Source organism: Hypanus sabinus, chromosome 6, assembly GCF_030144855.1.
Source record: "Hypanus sabinus isolate sHypSab1 chromosome 6, sHypSab1.hap1, whole genome shotgun sequence".
Classification (NCBI taxonomy): Eukaryota; Metazoa; Chordata; class Chondrichthyes; order Myliobatiformes; family Dasyatidae; genus Hypanus; species Hypanus sabinus.
This window is the reverse complement of record NC_082711.1, coordinates 114,390,767-114,407,620: the sequence shown is the minus strand read 5'-3', so window position 1 is coordinate 114,407,620 and position 16,854 is coordinate 114,390,767. Positions and strand designations below refer to the sequence as shown.

General features: G+C 38.9%; 1 protein-coding gene across 1 annotated transcript in view; it reads right to left on the bottom strand.

Annotated features, from left to right (window-relative positions):
- tmem9 (transmembrane protein 9) overlaps positions 1-16,854 on the bottom strand; it is a 128,309-nt gene that overhangs the window by 46,859 nt on the left and 64,596 nt on the right. The window contains exons 3-4 of the mRNA XM_059972772.1: positions 8,849-8,957; positions 404-535 (exon numbers count right to left, since the gene is read on the bottom strand). Of these exons, the coding sequence (XP_059828755.1) occupies positions 404-535; positions 8,849-8,957 (241 nt within the window). The remainder of the gene's footprint in view (positions 1-403; positions 536-8,848; positions 8,958-16,854) is intronic.

Genomic DNA, 16,854 nt, shown 5'->3' with positions numbered 1-16,854 from the left:
GTAATGGATATCCATCTCACCAACCTACTTCTCAACGTTACTTTGTTCACTGTTTCTCAGAAGGATTGTTGACTTCTCAGGTGGGCTTAAACTTTGTCGCTGGCAGCTGATCTACTGGTTTTATCTTTTTATATATAGGTTTTACCTATAATCCAACCGGCAGTTTAGAAAAGACAACTGGCGATAACTCCAAATAAAGAACAAAATAAATCTTTTGTATGTTATGTTAAGAAGATTACCATATTGATAATAAAATAATGTTATTAATAACCAACACAAAGTGTATTAATAAACCATAGCTACAAATTGAAAATATATGCTCATTTGGAATAAATACATTGATATTCATTCCTACAGTTATCTTGCATAAAGCCCACCCAAAGTCACCATTCGCTTTCCATACCTCAGTGTCTTCTTCATTGTGCAGTGGCTGAATATACGAGTCAGGTTTACGTATTAATGGATCCACTATCATCAGGAATGCCATGTACACAAGGAGAGCTCCAACAACAGTCAGGTAAATGATGATTGTCACCTGTCAAATGAAATTCAGAGAGTAAGCTCCACAGTCACTTGCAACTCTCTGTTCAGCGCGTGCTGAACTCTGTTCTCTTGATCGGTGCTCTCTAATTTACAAAAATAAACTTCTTTATATCAGAGTTTTTCAGTTTATCTGTAGACAATAGACAATAGGTGCAGAAGTAGACCATTTGGCTCTTTGAGCCTGCACCACCATTTTGAGATCATGGCTGATCATCTACTATCAATACCCGGTTCCTGCCTTGTCCCCATATCCCTTGATTCCCCTATCCATAAGATACCTATCTAGCTCCTTCTTGAAAGCATCCAGAGAATTGGCCTCCACTGCCTTCCGAGGCAGTGCATTCCAGACCCCCACAACTCTCTGGGAGAAGAAGTTTTTCCTTACCTCTGTCCTAAATGACCTACCCCTTATTCTCAAACCATGCTCTCTGGTACTGGACTCTCCCACCATCTGGGACATATTTCCTGCCTCTATCTTGTCCAATCCCTTAATAATCTTATATGTTGCAATCAGATCCCCTCTCAATCTCCTTAATTCCAGCGTGTACAAGCCCAGTCTCTCTAACCTCTCTGCGTAAGACAGTCCGGACATCCCAGGAATTAACCTTGTGAATCTAATCTAATCTAATTTGTAGAATTAACTCCAAAAGCAGGGAAAATACACAGGTGTCCAGAATGAGCAAGAATAGGTTATTTAACTGCAGAAGTCTTCCAGATCATTCCACTTCTCAGCTGATGTCCACATCAGCTTAGCCACTTGGAGCAGAAACTCCTGGGTCTATCGATTCTCCCCAACAGGGTGAACTGTAAAATTACACCCAATGCTTTAGTTGTAATCAGAAAAACTCCAGTTGAAAAATAACCTTCCTGCCATCACTGAACGTGAGAACTCTCATAAAAGGATAGGAACAGACAATATCTGCCAAGATGGCATCCGTTATGTGGTGAAACCAAACGCACCTTGGATTGTTCCCAGTACAGGCCAATATGAAGAAACACACCAAATACTGGAGGAGCTCAGCAGGTCGGCAGCATCCATGGAAATAAACAAACATTTACCTTTTCCACCCTCGCCTTCCCAGCTTCTTATTTCACCCCCATCCTCTACTCACCTATCTTCTTCTTCACTTGGCTTCACCTACCACCTGCCCCCTTATAACTCCTCTCCACTCTCCACCCCCCACCCATCATCTTATTTTGGCTTCTGCTACCTTCCTCTCTGGTCCTAAAGAATGATCTCAGCCTGAAATGCTGTCTGTTTATTCACATCCATTGAAGCTGCCTGACCTGCTGAGTTCCTCCAGCACTCTGTATGTGCTTCTCAAAATTTTCAGCATTCTCTTGTGTAAATACACCATATCTACAGGCTATCTACTCTGCTATCTCTCTATTTTACAGCTTCAAAGAGTTTGAGGAGGAGCAATTTCCATGATGATAGATCAGCTGATGTGCCCAGAATTTCTGGCGGTGTCTCTGTTATATTTCAGAATTCTAGAAATAGAAGTACCTTGCTGTTGTTTTATTCTCTGTGATTTTATGAATCTTGATTTTGAGAGACAGTAAGTGTATATGTGTAACAGCAAATAGGCAGAAAAGTTTAAGACAGCCAGCCAAAGAAAAAGATGATGGAGATCTTTATGCATTGAATTTTTGTGGAAAAATGGTGCAAACAAATTGAAAGGTTCCGCTTTAGAGCAGGGGCTCCCAACGTTTTTATGTCATGGATCCCTAGCATTAAGTGAGGGGTCCGTGGACCTCAGATTGAGAACCCTTGCTTTAGAAGGAACTGGCCAAGTACATAAAACTGGAGCAAGATTCATCCTTGTGTGGATAAAGGCAAGCTTCACCCAGTCAGCAAAGGTTTGGATGGGCTGAATAGATCCACCTGTTCCGAATGACTTTTTTTCTTTTTCAATCTTTTTATTAAATTTCATATATAAAAAAAAAACAACACAAAATAATGAATAGATTACAGATTCAATAAACTTGAGATTACATTAGTAATAGGATAATAATATCCTATTAAAACATCCATCAACAAAAGGTGCATAAATCAATCAAGTCTATGTAAATATATATGAAAAACAAAAATAATCGTCGAAAAAAGAGAAAAAAAAAAATTGAAATTATATATGAGAAAAAATATATAATGAAAAAAAAATACTAAACTAACACTAACATGGGCAATAATAACACTTTATAAATATATAAAGGTGTCAAGAAAAGAACTCCAGAACTCCATACCTGAACAAGTATAAGTAGAGAAAAGGATCTGAAATAAGCCAAATTAATTCATATGAAAATGTCGAATAAATGGTCCCCAGGTTTCTTCAAATTTAATTGAAGAATCAAAGATAGTGCTTCTGATTTTTTCCAAACTCAAATAAGAAATAGTTTGGGAGAACCACTGAAATGTAGTAGGAGGATTTACTTCTTTCCAGTTTTGTAATATAGACCTTCTGGCAATTAATGTTACAAAGGCAATCATTCGTCTGATTGAAGGGGAAAGTTGATTGCCATCTTCATTTGGTATACCGAAAATTGCAGTAATAAAATGGGGTTGTAAATCGATATTCCATACTGAGGAAATGACATCAAAAATGTCCTTCCAATAGTTATGTAAAGTGGGACATGTCCAAAACATGTGAGTCAATGAAGCCACTTCTAAGTGACATCTGTCACATTGAGGATTGATATGCGAATAAAATCGGGCAAGTTTATCTTTAGACATATAAGCTCTATGTACAATTTTAAATTGTATTAAAGCATGTTTAGCACAAATAGAGGAGGAATTAACCATTTGTAAAATTTTTTCCCATTTATCTGTTGATATATTACATCGAAGTTCTTTTTCCCATTCTTGTCTAATTCTATCCGATATTTCTGGCTGTATCTTCATAATCATGTTATAAATAAAAGCTACTAATCCCTTCTGACAAGGATTAAAAGTAAAAATCAAATCTGAAAAATCCGATGGAGTTGAATTAGGAAAAGATGGAAGAATTTTATGTAAGAAATTTCTAATTTGTAAGTATCTAAAAAAATTAGATTTAGGTAATTCAAATTTGTTGGATAGTTGATCAAAGGACATCAAAGTACCTTCAAAAAAAAGATCACGAAAACATTTTATACCTTTCCTTTTCCATATACTAAAAGCTTGATCTGTCAATGAAGGTTTAAAAAAAAAATTACATAAAATAGGGCTGTCCAAAGCAAAGTTTTTCAGATTAAAGAATTTGCGAAATTGAAACCAAATTCGTAGTGTATGTTTAACAACAGGGTTAGATATCTGTTTATTGAATTTGGCTAAATCAATAGGAAGAAAAGAACCAAGAACGGAAAATATAGAATATCCCTTAACCTCACTACATTCCAAATTTACCCACTGTGGGCACACAGGTGAATCCAAATCTAGTTTCCAGTACATTAGGTTACGAATATTATTCGCCCAATAATAAAATCTAAAGTTAGGTAAAGCTAGACCACCATCTTTTTTAGACTTTTGTAATTGCCTTTTGCTTAACCTAGGATTTTTATTTTGCCAAACAAATGAGGAAATCTTTGAATCAATATTATCAAAAAAAGATTTAGGAATAAAAATTGGTAAAGCTTGGAATAAATATAAAAATTTCGGTAAAATCATCATTTTAATAGCATTAATCCGACCAACTAATGATAAAAATAAGGGAGACCATCTAGTAGTAAGTTGCTGAATTTGATGAAGCATAGGTAAAAAATTCAGTCCAAATAAATCTTTATATTTCTTGGTGATTTTTATACCTAAATAGATAAAGTTATCAGTAACAACTTTAAATGGCATCCTATCACTCAATAAAGTTTGCGCGTTTAAAGGGAATAACTCACTCTTATCTAAGTTTAACTTATAACCAGAAAAACTACCAAATTGAGCCAACAAGGATAAAATAGCAGGAATAGACCTACTAGGATTAGAAATATATAACAACAAATCATCAGCATAAAGCGATAATTTGTATAACTTCTCATTACGGGTAATACCAAAAATATTAGGAGACTCACGAATAGCAATAGCTAAAGGTTCTAATGCAATATTAAATAATAAAGGACTTAAAGGACAACCTTGTCTCGTACCACGAGATAATTGAAAAAAAGAGGATCTATAATTATTTGTAAGAACAGAAGCAACAGGTTTATAATATATTAATTTAATCCATGATATAAAATTAGGACTAAAATTAAAGTTTCTCAATGCATTAAATAAATATGTCCATTCAACTCTATCAAAGGCTTTTTCAGCATCTAATGAGATAACACATTCTGGGGTTGTAGGTGATGAAGTATAAATTATGTTAATCAATTTTCTAATATTAAAGAAAGAATATCGATTCCTAATAAAACCAGTTTGATCTTCTGAAATAATCTGTGGTAATACCTTTTCTAATCTAATGGCTAAAATTTTTGTAAGAATCTTAGAGTCTACATTTAATAATGATATAGGGCGATAAGATGCACATAAGGTAGGATCTTTATCTTTTTTAAGAATTAGAGAGATAGTAGCTTCATAAAACGATTGAGGTAATCTCTTCTTAACAAACGCATCATTAAAAATTTCACATAGCCAAGGAGAAAGCAATAAAGAAAAAGTTTTAAAAAATTCTGCAATAAAACCATCAGGACCAGGAGCTTTCCCTGAATTCATTGATGAGATAGCCTCTCTTATTTCATCCATAGAAATAGGAGCATCAAGCAAGCTACAATCTTCATCTATCAGTTTAGGAATATTCAAATTATTAAAAAAATTATCCATCGTAAACCGGTCACCGTCAAATTCTGATTGATATAAAGATTTATAAAAATCTTGAAAAGTGTTATTGATTTCTTTATAATCAGTAGTTAAATTACCGTCTTGTTTACGAATTTTAATAATTTGTCGCTTAGTCGAAATAGCTTTTAATTGATTAGCTAACAATTTACCAGTTCGATCACTATGAATATAAAATTGAGCCCTAGTCTTAATTAATTGATTCTCAATTGAAGAAGATAATAATAAACTATGTTCCATTTGAAGCTCAACTCTCTTCTTATAAAGTTCTTTGGTAGGAGTAACAGAATAAATCTTATCAATTTCTTTAATTTTATCCACCAATAAAGCTATATCTGAATATCTTTGTTTTCTTTTACCAGCGGAATATGAAATAATTTGTCCACGAATAAAAGCCTTGAAAGAGTCCCAAAGTATTCCTTTATCAATCTCTTCATTATAGTTTGTTGAAAAAAATAAGTCAATTTGTTGTTTTATGAAGGTAATAAATTCTGGATCTTGAAGTAAAGTAGCATTAAGTCTCCAAGATCTAGTATTGATAGAAGAATCCGAAATCTTGATAGATAACTTCAGAGGTGCATGATCCGAAATAGCAATAGAATCGTATTTACAATCAATAACATCTGTTAATAAACGATGATCAATAAGAAAGTAATCAATTCTAGAATAACTATGATATACATGTGAAAAAAAAGAAAATTCTTTACCTTTAGGGTTCAAAAACCGCCATATTTCAGTAATTCCAGAATCAACCATAAAAGAATTAATAAGTAAAGCTGATCTATTCGGAAGAGTTCGAATAGGTTTAGATCTATCCATCGAAGGATTCAAACAACAATTAAAGTCTCCACCCATAATCAACATATATTCATTCAAATTAGGAAGAGAAGTAAATAACCGTTTAAAAAATTCAGGACAATCAAAGTTTGGAGCATAAATATTAACTAAAACAACTTTCCGATTAAAAAGTGAACCAGTTATCAACAAAAATCTACCCTGTGGATCAGAAATAATTTCATAATGTGTAAACGAAATTGAGGCGTCTATAAAAATAGACACACCCCTAATTTTAGCGGTACAATTTGAGTGAAATTGTTGACCTTTCCAGAACCTAAAAAAACGTTGATTATCCTCCCTCCTAATGTGGGTCTCCTGTGCAAAAATAATATTAGCGTTCAATCTATGGAATACTTTAAATATTTTTTTACGTTTAATCGGATGATTTAAACCATTAGTATTCCACGAGATAAAGTTAATAGATTTATCCATCATACCAATATTAATTGTGTGTATCATAAAAGGTTAAAAAAACACATAACCCACAATTTAGGAAGAAGGAAAATTGATTCAGGAGCAACCGGAGATCCTGACACCTCAACAATATTAACAATTTAAAGTCAGCCCATAAACTAAAAGCAAAAAAATAAAAAGCAAAAGCATGAAAAAAGATCCCTCCCCCCTCCCCCCACCCTTTGAAAGAAAGCCAAGCGGCAGGCGCATAAACTAATACTAATATTACCCCCATTTCAAGATGGCAGCTCCATAAGAAAATTTTTTAAGAAAAAACTATATAACACCCCAATTAAAATATAGAGTTGCAAAAAAAAATATATATATATATATATACCTACATATATATATATATATATATATACATACACATACACATACACACCCATATCAGACAAATCAAAAAAAAAACTAAAATAGTAAAACCAGAAAGATCATTAATAAAAAAAAAATGCACATTAAAGTTTAAAAATGTGATACACCTTTAAAAAAGAATTTCCATATTCAGATACAAAGATGACGTTTCACAAGCCAAGACTTATGGGAAGAAGAAACGACATTTTGAGAAAGCCATATTACAAAATATGAATATAAATTCAGCAATCTAATGAGAAAATATAGTAAAAAAAGTTATCAAAATAGAATATTTTTATATAAAAAAAAGATTTAACAGACACTACAACATATTTAAAAAAAAAACTAAAGAAAAAGAATTCAAAACCTTTGTTCCATTTCTAAATACAGGCAAGCAAATAAACGCTTATAAAAAGTAAAGACTTATGGGAAGAAGAAACGACATTTTGAAAAAAATAATTCATTATTACAAAATACAAACGTATATAAAAAAAGGATATTATAAAGATTAAAACAGCATCTATAAGCGATAATAATAGTAAAAAAAAAAGACCCAGACCCATAGTTCAAAATAAGAAGTTATAACCCAACTTCCAGGGTTAAAACTTAAAATGAAATAACATCCTCTCTCCAAAAAAAAAATCTTCAATGTAACTCATAGTTCAAGTTGCACTAGAGGATCGATATTCTTCAACAAATTTCTTCGCTTCTTCAGGAGTGATAAAAAAGTGTAGACTGTTGTCGGGCAGCACCATTCTAAGTTTCGCTGGATACATTAAAGCTTGTTTAAAACCAAGCGAATGAATCTCTGCCATCACTGGTTTAAAAGCGATCCTGGCTTTCATAACTTCATACGAATAGTCTTCAACTATTCCAAATGAATAATTTCTGTAGGAGATCATACCTTTTTTACGAGCTAATCGAATTAGAAGCTCTTTCTCACGAGGATAATGAAGGCGAACAATCACCGCTCGTGGTTTATCAGACACAGACGAAAGCCTCGCAACTCTATGAGCGCGGTCAATAACAGGTTCATTTTTCAAACCTTCACCACCGAAAATTTCCCACAGTAATTTAGAGAAAAATTCAGTTAAATCACCGGACTCAACTTTTTCGGGAATTCCGATGATGCGCAAATTCTGTCTGCGAGAACGATTTTCAAGATCAGTAATTTTAAACTTGTACTGATCTAAAGTTTTAGCAGTCGACTCTATCTTCTTCTCTAACACTTCAATTGTACGTGCTTTTTCACAAATTGATTGTTCAAGAGTCGCGATCTTATTTCCATGCTGTTGAACCTCTAACGCCTGCGACTGAAACTTAGTTTCAAGCGATTTAACAACTCCTTCAAGATCGGATATTTTCGAAGTAATCCTCCTTTCCAAACTTAACAGTTTACTGTCCAATTTACCTTCTAGTCTGCCTTCCAGAGCCGCAAATTTAGCATCCAGTTTATTGTCCAATTTACTTTCCATAGCCGCAAATCTAACATCCAGTTTAGTGTCCAAAAGACCAACAATTGCGTCGATGGATAAAGGATCCTTAGCCGATTTACTTGTAGCCATTTTAGGTTTGACAAGATTAGATCAACTATTATTTTAGGAAAAAAGGGTCAATCAAAGGTAGCAACTCATATGATTAAGTTCGAAAAGGTCTAATTAAAGGGTGATTATAGTTAAAAAAATAAAGAGCGCCTAAAAGGCAGATGCTTACGTCGCCATCTTGAAACTCCACCCCCCTGTTCCGAATGACTGAAAGCACAAAATATACTTTCTCATAACTAGCCACCAACCACCCAGAATACTACAGATGCTTTGACCGGTGGACATTGCTGGAGCGGAAACAGAGGATCAGATGTACCTTGATCGTGGTCGTACTTCTTTCTTCGTATTTACACTCACACAGCAAACAGTAAGCCTCCACATCTCGGCCTGGTACCGGCATAGGCTCCACCACATGCAGACAGTTACTGAAAAGAAACAACGTTCTACATGAGTGAGTGAGCATGGCTCGCAATATAACATACACCTTTTTTAATGTAGTCAGTGACTGAAGGGGAACCCCTAAATGGTAATATTCCTTTAAACATGGGTAGTGTTAACTGCAAACACTCTATTGACTGCAGCAGCAGATTCCACACTTTGTTGTGATAAGTGGAGGAGGATGTGTATTGCGGGGGGGGGGGGGGAAGGATAGGTATGGGGGAATCAGTATGTGGAAGGGTAGATATGGGGGTCAGTAGAGGGAAGGGTAGATATTGGGAAAACAGAAGAAACATTTTGCACCAACACACATTTTACTCACCTGCACACATATCTAAGTGCAAGTGTTTTGGACAAGGTGATAACGTTAGTTTGATGGATCTCATTCTCACCCACTGCGGTTGGGAGTGAAAATCAAGCTTCATGAGAAAGCCAGATTTTAGTTCTGGACCTGACCCTTGAGGATACCAACTGAGGTTAACAAGTCAAGGTCCGAGTTGAGTTTATTATCATCTGCACAAGTCCATGTTTGCACAGATACAATGAAAAGCTTACTTGCAGCTACATCACAATCACACACACTATATCATATAAGCAGCATTCACGACAGCATACATTAAACAGACATTACACCTAATTTTTACAAGATAGAACACAATTAGAACAGTTCTTTAGCATCAAAGATGACTTGTTTCCAGGGCTGATGTGGGACCTGCAATTGTCTCTGTCATGTTTGAAGGGTGGGTAATTTGGGGGCTGTGTGCTCTTTTCATTATTTACTCTGGCCTGGCCTGGCCTTTAGTGTGCTGTCACCGGATAGACCCAAGATTCCCGATGCCAACCTGATTGATTCTCATTCACCTTGGATCAGCACTGGCCAGCAGAGGCATTATTTGAAGAAGATTTTGAGATTATTTCCTCCTAGAATTTCTTGTTGTAACAGAGCTGGGATATTGCCTGCTTCAGGAACCTGGTATCAGGTGTGTGAACAATATGGCCCATCCAATGGAGCCAAAGGGGAGCAACTGGGCTGAAAATGCTGGGATATTGGCCTGGGAAAGAAAGCTGTGACTGGTTCTGCAAAGGCAGCAGAGGTAACTTGCCAGCAGTTCATATCTCAGAGGGCAGTGAGCACTGCTGTCCAGTAGACCCTGCATTTTGTAGCAGGTTTGAGACCTTGACTTTCAAACACCCTCATTGTCAGAAGGCTGAGTGCTGTGCTAGTGCACTGCTAAGTATGGTGAACGTCCCCATGGATCACTCCCTTGCTGAGACCTGGTCCATACTTTTCCACGTCCCATGGAATATCTCTATTTAGAGCCAACAATATTATATAGAGGGAGCGGGCCTAGGCCTTGTGCACATTGACTGTCGGACCCATCCAATCGTCTGTTTTAGTGATTTGTGATGACTTGGAGCTTACGTAAATTCCATGACCTCCACGCACACACGCTGCCTGCAAACAGGAATTCAGCTGAAGCTGGGGTGGACTTGGTTCTGGAGTGAAATGTAGGTTAAACAATTTTCCATCAGTCTGTAGATTAGCTTCACATGTGTGGAAACTTGTGGGAGGTTCGATGCTGCAGTGCATGGAGAAAGATTGAAGTGTCAAGAGCTTTACTGTCCCGAGATTGGATCTGTTATGGACTCATTGATCAGGACTACAACTGACTTGCTATCGTGAAGCAAACAAGACGGAAACCAATTTCTGCAGGCAGCCAGTTTTGAGGTGAGCTCCCCATGGCAAGTCAATTTGTACAAGTTCAGTAAGCAGCATTGTTTTAAGGAACCTATTGATACCCAAAATGGATGAACCTTGGACAGCAGACTCCAGTTGCGAGTGCAGTTCCCCTTTAAGAAATCAGAAGCAGGGACACCGCGCAGGTCTACAGGCACCATTGAGGTTCAAAGTTCAAAGTGCATTTATTATTGAAGTATATATACTACATACAACTTTCAGATTCGTCTTCTCGTAGGCAGCCACAGAACAAAGAAACACAGTAGAACCCATTAAAAAAGCCCCTCATAACAAACACACAATGTGTGAAAAGAAGAATGAATGGTGCTATGGTAAAAAAGTAAACAACACATAGAACATTGTCAAAGTCTCTGAAAGTGAGTCCAGAGCCATGGAGCTAGTTCAGCGGTGAAGCCGGTCCAGAAGCCCGATGGTGACAGGGCAACAACTGTTCCAGAACCCAGCTGTGTGGGACCCAAAGCTCCTGTATCCCCCTCCCAATGACAGCAATGAGAAGAGAGGTAGACCAGTCGAACGCAGGTAGGTGACACTGAACCCCTGATCATTTTCCGCTCTTGTCCTTGACAATTCTAATCGTGCTTGACACCTTTCGGCATGGAGTAATAATCATGGGTTTGTGTTCCGTCATCAGGAATTGGGACAGTCATTGCTGTGGATGGCTGCACCTACATTCTCTGCTCTCATCTGCAAAAGCATCACGGGATTGCAAAAGCACCAGATCATGTAGTCAGCTCAAAAGTTCATTCTTAAAAGGGAAATTACAGGCTTCAAGCAATTGCAGTTCAGAAGTATATCTCGAAGAAGAGTATCTAATTGTTTTGTGAACTGTCTGCAACATGTCGCCATTGGTTGCTGGTACCATCTTGCCTTATGAGACACAGAGGCCTTTAATCCCAACTATCCTGCTGGTGAACGTAGTCTCTGAAGACCTCAGGGCAAGACAGCTGTACCAGAGGGATATCAGAGACTGGAGTGTACTTTGTTTCATGGAAACCTGACTATTCCCCTGCTATTTTGAACAGCGCTGCAGCCCAATGGCTTCACTATTCTCCACAAAGACAGGATAACTCAGACTTTTAAAGGCAGAGGAGGTGGAGTAAGCTTTATGATTAACTCATTGTGGTGCACAAACATGGCAGTAATGTCTTCGTCCTGCTCACCAACCTGGAACAGCTAGTGATCAAATGTTGTCCATGTTATCCACCAAGGGAGTTTTCCACCATCATCTTGGTAGTGGTGTGCACTTCCCCTCAGACTAACATCAGGCTGGCACTAGAGGAGCTGAGCAACGTAATCACCAGGCACGAAACTGCACACCCTGATGCCTTCTGTATCATTGTGTGAGATGTCAACCAGGCCAGCTTGAATAAATCTTGGAACAACTACCACCCGTGGAACTAGAGGAGCCAACATACCTGACCATTGTTACACCACCATCAAGAATGCTTACCATGTCATCCCATGCCCACACTTTGGAAAGTCCGATCACCTGGCTGTAATTCCACAATTGAAGATGGAGATAGAATCAGTTGCACATTGGCTCTGGCAGGGTTTGCAGGGCTATTACTTCCTACATCATGAATGGCTGTGATGTTTCACTGCCAGATGAGCTCAATGTCTTTTATACACACTTTGAAAGGGAGAATAAAACGACACCTGTGCATGATCTGCAGCAACTGGTGTCCCTGTGATCTCTGTCTCGCAGGCCAACCTGGTCAGAACATCTTTCAGGACGGTTAACCCTTGCAAGGTGTCAGGCCCTGATGGTGTACCAGCTAGAGCTCTGAAAACCCTATGCCAACCAACTGGCTGGAGTGTTCAAAGACATCTTCAGTCTTTCACTGCTAAAGCTGGATGTTCCTACCTACTTCAACAGGGTGACAATCTTACCAGTGTCCAAGAAGAGCAGAAGTGCCTCAATAATTATCACCCAGTGGCATTCATTTCTACTGTGATGAAGTGCTTTGAGAGGTCAGTCATGGCTAGAATCAACTCCTGCCTAAGGATCTGGACCCTCTGCAACTTGCCTATTGCCACCTGTCTGCAGTCTACAGTGGATGTAATCTCACTGCCTCTCCTCTCACTGCCTTGGAACACCTGGACAATAGTAATACCTACGTCAGGTTGCCCTTTATTGACTACGGCTCAGTGTTCAACACCATCATATCCTCAGTTTTAATCAACAGGCACCAAAACCTTCCCTCTGTAACTGGATCCTTGACTTACTCACTGGGAGACCATAGTCTGTGCATATTGGAAACAACATCTCCTTGCTGATGATCAACACTGGCACACCACAAGGAATTGTGTTTCGCCCACTGCTCTACTTATTCTACACCCATGATTGTATGGTTAGGCACAGATAAAACAGCATCTATAAATTTGCCGATGACACAACTATTGTTAGCAGAATTCCAAATGGTGACCAGGAGGTGTGCAAGAGTGAGATCGGCTGGTTGAGTGGTGTCACAGCAACAATCTTGCTCTCACTGTCAGTAAGACCAAGGAATTGATTGTGGACTTCAGGAAGGGGAAGTCAAGGGAACGTACACCAGTTCTTATCGAGAGATCAGCAGTGGAAAGGGTGAGTAGTTTCAAGTTCCTGGGTGCCAACACCTCTGAGGTGTTTCTGGCCCAATATATTCATGCAAAACAAAGAAGACACACCAGTAGCTATACTTCATAAGGAGTTTGATGAGTCACCAAAGACAGTTGCAAATTTCTACAGGTGTACTGTGGAGAGCATTCTAACTGGCTGCACCACCTTATGGTGTGGAAAGGCCGCTGCACAGGATCAGAAAAGGTTACACAGAGCTGTAAGCTCAGCCATCTCCATCATGGGAACTAGCCTCCTCAGCATTTAGGAAACCTTCAAAAGGCGATGCCTCAAAAAGGTAGCATTCATCATGAAAGACCCCCATTACCCAGGACATGCCCTCTTCTCATTGCGATCATCAAGGTGGTGGTCCAGGAGCCTAAAGACACACACTCAACATTTCAGGAACAGCTTCTTCCCCTCTGCCATCAATGGATAATGAACCCATGAACACTACCTCAGTATTTTCCAGCAAACACGAGGAAATCTGCAGATGCTGGAAATTCAAGCAACACACACAAAATGCTGGTGGAACGCAGCAGGCCAGGCAGCATCTATAGGGAGAAGCATTGTTGATGTTTCGGGTTTCAACTGTACTTCTCCCTATAGATGCTGCCTGGCCTGCTGCGTTCCACCAGCATTTTGTGTGTGTTGCTCAGTATTTTCCCTCTTTTCTTTTGCACTGCTCTTCTAATTTAGTTCTTTTTATACATACTTCTTATTGTAATTTATAGTTTTTGTAACTATGCATTGCAATATACTGCTGCTGCAAAGGAACAAATTTCATGACAGACACCAATGATATTAAACCTGATTCTGATCCTGCAGAAATGACTGAGCTAATTTGTATATTTTAGCATAGATACGGACTCGATGGTTGGCAATGGACAAGGTTATAGGGCCCATTTTTGTGCTTTGTAAGCTATGACTCTAACTAGCATTGTTTAAACTCGGTCACTAAAATGTGGCATAGTGAGTCCCACTGTCTGCTCCTGATTGTATCAATGCTGTGGGGAAAGGTCTGTAAAGAATTCACAGATTGTTCTTCTGCACCACCTACTGTTTGGTGAGAGAATAACATATGCACTGTCCTGGAGAAGTCATCTCTGATTTAAAAAAATAATGTATGTAATAAACTTCTCACAGGACCATAGCTGAGATTTCAGCCACATAGTGATGTCTAACCAAGAGCTGGGGCTGAAAGCATCAGAGATGAAAGCTCGAGAAGCATTTATTCATGAAAACAAACATTTGGCCTTTGAACGGAAAATCCTACAAAAGCTAGTGGATTCAGCCCAGTACATCACGGATAAAACCCTCCCAACCATTCAGCGCTTCTAAATGAAATGCTATCGTAGAAAAGCAGCATCCATCATCAGAGATCCTCACCACCCAGGCCATGCTCTTTTCTCACTGCTGCCATCAGGTAGAAGGTACAAGAGCCTCAGGACTCACACCACCAGGTTTAAGAACAATTACTACCCCTCAACTATAAGGCTCCTAAACAAAAGGGGACAACCGCACTCACATGTCGATCCATTGTGATGTTCCCTGAACAAATGAGCTCACTTTAAGACTCTTTATCTTGGTATCTCATGTTCTCGTTATATATTGCTATTTATTTATATTTGCATTTGCTCAGTTTGTTGTCTTCTGCACTCTGGTTGATCTTTCACTGATCCTGTTATAGTTACTATTCTACAGATTTGCTGAGTATGCCCACAGAAAAATGAAATCACGGTTGTATGTGGTGACATATATGTACACTGCTAACAACATCTGTTTTGAACTTTAATTTTATTCCAACTTGCATTTTTGACACATGTGCATGGGATGTGGTTTTTGTACCGGGGGACAGAGGTTGCAATATGGATGGTCTTCTGGGAGCACAACACTACCATTCACCCCCTCACACCCCACCCCAACACTACGGTTGCTGACTGTTAATGTAGCAATAATGACTCAGAGGTAATAATCAGCTGCCTTTAGGAAGTTCAGAATAAATTCAGCTTACTGTCAACTTCCTCCTTAACAACATGCAAAACTTAAATATAGCTGGCAATAATGTACTTCTCTGAAATTCACTAATGGTTCTTGCAAGCAGTCAACTTTGCAAGAACCCCATCGATCGATCCACTGTTACCTCTGAAGAGCTTAAGTGCTCATGGCTTGAGTTCAGTCCAACAAGTAGGCATTATTTTCAAACTTCACCTGACGTAAGTGCACCCACATTCCAACAAGAAGTATGGAATGGCAGTCAGCACCTTACTTGGCTAGCTGAGGGATGCTGAGCTAAAGTGTGGTGCTCATTGGCTAAGATCAGTTGACTGCCAAAGAAAGCTGATGTGAACTGGCCATTGGAGAGCTTCATTGTAACTTCTCAACCAAATGGTACTTCCATGAGCAGATAATAATTGGGCCCTACTGAGGAACATTGGCAGCTTGCTAACAGCCCCTTGTTAAGGTACAGAGAACCAAAGAGGCGTGTGATTGGATAAGAGGATTTTGATGAAGTGAAACAACTGTTGGTAATTTTGCTTCTTATGTTAATGTTTTCTCTTTCAGTTACTTATTCTTTTTGTATTGCTGGCTTGTATCATGCACATGGAACAGCACAGGAAAAGGCCCTTTGGCCCATCATGTCTGTGCTATGATGCCAATCCTATCTGCTCCCATCTGCCTGCCCATGGTTTGTACCCCCCGATTTCCTGCCTGTCCATCTGTCTGTGAATTCCGCCTAAACGTTCTACCATCTCTCCCGGCAGTGCAATCCCTAAGCCTACCACTCTCTGTGTAAAAGCCTGCCTCTCTAATCTCCTTTAAACTTTCCCTCTCTCATCTTAAGCCCAGGTCCACTAGCATTTGGAACTTACACGCTGAGAAAAAGACACCAGCCCTCCGTTCTGTCTGTCGCTCTTCTGTGCTTCTGTCAGGTTGCTCCTTGGCCTCCAATGCTCCAGAGAAAACTACGTTTGTTCAACGTCTTGTTACACTCTCATCTGGACAACATGCTAGTGAGCCTCTTCTGCACCCTCTCCAAGTCTCCACATCCTTCCTGTCGAGAGGCAAGCAGAACTGCACACAATAGTTTAAATGTGACCTACTGCAACACGACTTTCCAGCTTTCATACTCCATGCCAGAGCAGCAAGAGCAAGCATGCCATATGCATTCTTTACCACCTGTTCCACTTGTGTGTCCACTTATAGGAACCTATGCATTTGTACCCTACGATCACTCTGTACGTTAATGCTCCCAAGGGACTTGCATTCACGGTACAGTTTCCTCTAGCATCTGACCACCAAAATGCATCACTTCACCCTTGTACCATGAGGCATATGTTTAAATGCATGTTTGCTGGCCCCATTTGCTCTCTCATTCTCCATTTGAGACACCACAAAGTCACCTTTATATGGATGTGTTGCAGCTAGGGAAGATCTGGTTCCCATCTGAAACCCCCAGGTGCTCACTCTACTTTAGCCAAGGTTGTTAGCGTGATCAGAGGTGGGTCTCTGGTTGATTCTCACTTCT